General features: G+C 40.3%; 1 protein-coding gene across 1 annotated transcript; it reads right to left on the minus strand.

Annotated features, from left to right (window-relative positions):
- LOC109129150 lies at positions 1,599-2,729 on the minus strand. The gene is made up of 2 exons (XM_019236796.1): positions 2,372-2,729; positions 1,599-2,296 (listed from the first exon to the last, which is right to left on the minus strand). The coding sequence occupies exons 1-2, from the start codon at positions 2,727-2,729 to the stop codon at positions 1,599-1,601; spliced, it is 1,056 nt and encodes a 351-aa protein (XP_019092341.1).

Raw genomic sequence — 5,949 nt, forward strand, 5'->3', positions numbered from 1 at the left:
CTAAGCTCTCTCAAGAACTTCTTCTTAGCATATCCTGTAAACTTGTCTGGTTCCACCTCTGCAGCAAGGTAATTCGTGATATCAGCATACCACGGTTGATCAGTAGAAGTTACAGCAGCCACGTTGTCATCAAACTCGTAACCCGATGATTCTTGAACCAAGTGTCGATCGATGCATGACACTGCGTTGGTTGATGCAATCGCCAAATCCTGTTCGTATCGAGATGCAGCATCGATCGATGCACCAGCTGTGTCAATCGATGCAGTGCCGAGAGTCTGCAAATCTTCACGAGACAAAGTTTATTGAGAACCAACATCAACAAAGTAGACATTCTCCTTTGGCAGTGAATCATGAATCGAAACATCATCTTCTATCTTGATCCTGGATAAATGATCAGCTACTCCATTCTCAATTCCTTTCTTGTCCTTAACCTCAATGTCATACTCTTGAAGAAGAAGAATCCATCTTAGCAACCTTGGCTTGGCATCCTTTTCTGCATCAAGTATTTGAGTGCAGCATGACCTTTGATCAAACCAAGTAAGAACAAAACTTCTCAAAAGCAAACACTACTGCTAGCAGCTCTTTCTCTGTTGTTGCATAATTCCTTTGAGCATCATCAAGTGTTCTACTAGCATAGTATATAACATGAAGTTTTTTATCCTTCTTCTGTCCTATCACTGCTCCCACTGCAAAATCACTGGCATCACACATTACCTCAAAAGGTAAATCCCAGTCTGGTGGTTGAACAATAGGAGCACTCACAAGCTCTTGCTTAATCCGTTCAAAAGCTAAATCGCATTCATCAGTAAACTCAAACTTGACATCCTTGCATAGTAGAGCTGAAAGTGGTCTAGCTATCTTACTGAAATCCTTGATGAAGCGTCTGTAGAAACCAGCATGTCCAAGAAAACTCCTTACCAACTTCACACTATCTGGGGGTTGAAGACTTGTCATCACTTCTATCTTAGCACGGTCCACTTCAATACCAGCCTCTGAAACCCTGTGACCAAGCACTATACCATCTCTCACCATAAAATGACATTTCTCCCAATTAAGAACTAAAAGCTTCTCCTCACATCTAGCTAGCACTTTGCAGAGATTATCCAAACAGATCTTGAATGAAGACCCATAAACAGAAAAATCATCAATGAAAACCTCCATGTAATCTTCAATCATGTCTTTGAAGATGGACATCATACATCTCTGAAATGTTGCAGGAGCATTACAGAGACCAAAAGGCATTCTGCGATATGCAAAAGTACCATATGGACATGTGAAGGTTGTCTTCTCCTGGTCATCAGGATGAATCGGAATCTGGAAAAATCCGGAGTAATTATCCAAAAAGCAGTAGTATGGATGGTTAGCTAACCTCTAAAACATATGATCAATGAAGGGTAGTGGGAAGTGATCTTTTCTTGTTGCGGCATTCAGCTTACTGTAATCAACGCACATCCGGTGTCCGGTGATAGTCTATGTTTGAATCAGGTCATTCTTGTCATTCTTCACCACTGTAACTCCACCCTTCTTAGGAACAACATGAACTGGACTAACCCATTTGCTGTCAGAAATTGGGTAGATAATCCCAGCATTCAGCAATTTCATGATCTCCTTCTTGACAACATCTTGCAGTTTCGGATTAGGCTCCTCTGATGCTTAATAGATGTCTTAGCTCCTTCCTCAAGATGAATCCTATGCATGCACAAGTCCGGAGAAATCCCTGCAATATCATCAAGAGAATAGCCAAGAGCTTTGCGAAACTTGCGCAGCTTGCTTATCAGTAAAGTGAGCTCTGCGTTGTTTAAGGAAGCATTAATAATAACAGGATATGAAGAATTCTCACCTAGAAATGCATAACTTAACCCTGCAGGAAGTGGCTTGAGATCCAGCTTTGGAGCTTTCTCAAGGCTCCAATCTGACAGTTTCTCAGCTTGTGAAGAAGTACCAACCAATTCCTCATGTGCAACCAACTTCTTCACTTGTTCATTAGCATCTAGTAGCTTGACATACCCAACAGCAATGTCATCTAAATGCTTAGCTTCTTCAGTAGAAGCAACCAATGCTCTCTCAAGAGGATCTTTAGGATGCAGCTCCTTGAAAATCTCATCAGCAAGATTAGACAATGTATCCACATAAAAAGTTTGACCATCTATTGTTGGCCTCTGAACCAGCTTATACATGTCAAAACACATCTGCAAGTCTCCAACATTAAGGCCAATCTTTCCTTTCTTGACATAAATAATAGCACCAGCAGTGGCTAAGAATGATCTTCCCAAGATTAGAGGATCCTTAGGCTCTTCTACATACTTCAAGACCACAAAATCAGTAGGTATCAAACAATCACCAATCTTAATTGGAACATCTTCAAGGATACCATGAGGAATGCGGAATGAACGGTCAGCAAGTATAAGAATAATCTTGGTGGGTTGGAAATATGTCATCCCAAGGCTGAGTGCTACTGATCTAGGCATTAAGTTGACACTGGAACCAAGATCACACAAAGATCTAGCAAACCTCTCATTAAAGATTGTACAATCAAGAACAAAACTACCTAGATCAGGAAGTTTTTCTGGGATCTTGATCTGAATGATGGCACTGACTTGAGCTGAAATCATCATCACTCGTTGCTCAACATTCAAATCCTTGGTTACCATTCTCTTGACATATCTCCTAAGCATTGGAGAAGTCTTAACAGCATCAACCAATGGCAACTCAATAACAAGCTTATCCATCATAGCCTTGCACTTCGCATCATCAATCTCCTGCTTAGACTTCCTTGGGTTCTTGGGAAAAGGAACTCTAGGCTTGTACACTCTCTCAGCAACTGGAATCGGAGCTTTCGTAACGTCCTTCTCGGTCTTGACGTTGCATCAGTCGATGCTATCTCGCGAAGTCAACTCTTCTACGACCACTGAGGGTTGGGTCGATCGATGCTTAGCAGCTGCATCGGTCGATGCTGGTTCCGGATCGTCAAACTCATCATCCTCATCGATCAGGTCCTGCAATTCTTGGGATCTCTGCTTCTGATTAGCTTCAGACTGTAACTGCTTACTGATGTACATATATTTTACCATGTTTAAGCATAGTTTATCCTTCTCTTTTGCCTTGTTTAGTAGCAATTCCTTAGGTTTTATAGCTATTTATGTCCAAATTTGCACTTAGAATATTTAGAAGCATGCATTGCATACATTAGTGCATTTGGAGTATTATTAGGTGTTATGGAGCTTTAAAAGGCTAAGGAAGGACTTGGGGCTATTTATGGAGCTAATCAAGAGGACTAGTAGCATCAAGATCATAAAAGGAAGCACTCCACCATGCCACTCGACTAGACACAAGGTCGAGCACTCTGTCGAATTCATAAAAATCTCCTCAAAGATTGATTCTAATGAAGACGTTCCGTTGAGATTCAGCTTCAGTATCCTTCATGAAAGTCGTAGCAAATCGAGCTACCTTTCCAATGCCGGTGGTCGGAGGTCAATCCAATGTGTATTGCAAGAGTTATACTTGTTTTACTGAAGAGATATAACCACACCCGAAGTCACTCGACCGTGTGCTGAGAGGGACTCGACCGTTGGAAGAAGTAGAAGAAGAGGTCACTCGACCATGCACTCAACCGAGCACATGGTCAAGTTGACCGAACCGTCTTTCTATTTTGTCTTCTAGCCATTTTAGGGCTTCCCTTCCTTCCTATATATACTTAATGTACCTTATGGCCGCCCACAAGTCAGAGAGAGTCAGAAATAATATCTTGTAGCCACCAAAACCTAGTTTTTACCCTTTTGGGGATTTTTAGCTTTTTGTTTTCATCATCAGCCACTTTTTATCACTTTTTCTCTAGATTTTTCATACTTGTTGGTTCCACAACTTTCTGAGTATTGAGAATCTGAGTTTGATTTCTTCTTCAATATTGTAGATCTTTGTCTTATCTTTATAATCATGCAAGTTTCATTAATTTCTGGGTTTATGATTTTGTTCATCATGTTTTGTGATTCTTAGTAGTTTGCTTAGATCTTAAGGATGGGTTAGGCTGGATAATGGTTGTGGTTGTTTAGATTGGTCAAGCTTGTTTGTTATAGATCTCTTCTAGGCTAGATATGTTCTATGCTAATCTTATATCTGAGAGGGTAAGGTTAGATCTTAAGCTTCCTAGCATCACACCAATGTCTAAGTTGTTAGATAAGGCTAGATCTAGATATTATCATGTAGCATGCTAAGAGATTAGATGTTTTGTTTGATTTTTGACTATGATGATCTGTTGTTTAATGCCTGCTTTTATATGATCTTTGCTAGTGAGAGCTAGACTGGGCGTATCTTAGCTTGATTGTTATTACCAATAGATTGGATTAACTTGTATTAGGAGATCATTGTCTAGAGATAGCTCATGTTTGATTGAGGTTTGTTGACCAGCTTTAGATAATCATAGCTTGAGTCCAGCCCATGAATCCATCCTTAGGACTTTCTTTATCTATTGATTTACCTGTTTGAATCCTGTTTAACCTTCTTTTGTTTGCTGTACTTTCGTTCTGCTCTGTTTTGTTGATGCTCTGTTTCTGTTCATTCGCTTGTCAACTCGACCACCCACTCGACCATGCACTCGACCGAGTGCTAGGTCGAGCTCCATTTTACTTTCTTGTTTATGCATTGTTCTGTTCTTATTTTCTTCTGCTTATTAGTTAATTCTGCTTAGTCTTGTTTACTGCACTTGTTCTACAGTTTAATTCAGCTTTAGTATTGTCTTAAGTTTCCTTAGTTCATTGCATTTCATTATTGTCATTAGGTTGTTAGAAACAAATCAACTTGATATTTGGCTTAACTTGAATGCATTGATCACATCTTGACTGCTTGCATAATCACTCTTTATGGATTGACATCCTTTATGCTACAACATCATAAAGGTATTGAAACACCTTGCATTCCATCACATCATCTCTGCTTATGTCTCTATTTGCATGTTCTCATAGAATCATTGCATAAGTAGAGAATCATAGAAAAAGTCCTTGTTTCAATTGGAGCCTTTGCCATTAGGGTGTTTATATGTTCCAGTCGAGATTTCAATGTTTCAAGATTAAGTTATGTTACATTTGATTCTGTTACTGACCTCTTTGTTTTTCTGGTGTTCTGTTTTGATTCTCATGTACCACTCGCAATGGCACTCGGCCAAGTACCTCAAAGCAAACGGTCGAGTGAGTGTTCGAGCACCTGGCCGAGCACCTGCTCAGAGTCTCAAAAACACAGAAGAAGAGGTGGCAATGGAACTCCCACATGATCAGAATGAACCTCACAAGAGAAGGAAGATTGGTGATAGTGATACTCCCACTACTCATACTCAAAGATATGGGATAGTGCCTCCTCTTATCCACATCACAACCTTCACAATCAAGACTAGTCTGATCTCAATGGTTAAGAGCAGCAGATTTCATGGCCTGCCTACTGAAGACCCACTTGCACACCTTGATGAGTTTGATAGGCTCTGTAGCCTCAAAAATATAAATGGAGTTAGTGAGGATGCATTGAAGCTGAGATTGTTTCCTTTTTCTCTAGGAGATAAAGCCCATCAGTGGGAGAAGACTGTACCTTCTGGAAGAATCACCTCTTGGGTTGAATGTAAGAATGTCTTCCTTGCAAAGTTCTTTACTAGCTCAAGGACTGCGCATGGGAGAGGTTCAAAGGGTATCAAACACAATGCCCACATCATAGATTCAACAGTCAATATTTGTTGTATACTTTGTATAGAGGTGTTCTTCCCAAGATCAGGATGCTCCTAGACACAACCTCCAATGGAAGCTTCATGAATAAAGATGTGGATGAAGGTTGGGACTTAGTAGAGAACCTTGCTCAGTCCAATGGAAATCATAGTGTGGCATATGATAGTAGCTTAATGATGAGGACATCGAACCACCAAGCCATATTATCCAAGCTCCATATGTGCCAAGCGGACCAATGACTAGGACC

Source organism: Camelina sativa, chromosome 15, assembly GCF_000633955.1.
Source record: "Camelina sativa cultivar DH55 chromosome 15, Cs, whole genome shotgun sequence".
In the NCBI taxonomy this organism is placed as follows: Eukaryota; Viridiplantae; Streptophyta; class Magnoliopsida; order Brassicales; family Brassicaceae; genus Camelina; species Camelina sativa.

Excerpts from the sequence above, each read along its gene's own strand:
- LOC109129150 (XM_019236796.1), bottom strand. The coding sequence starts at position 2,729 with ATGGATAAGCTTGTTATTGAGTTGCCATTGGTTGATGCTGTTAAGACT. Across the intron at positions 2,297-2,371 it reads TTCATTCCGCATTCCTCATG|AAGAGCCTAAGGATCCTCTA; the intron begins GTATCCTTGAAG and ends TGAAGTATGTAG.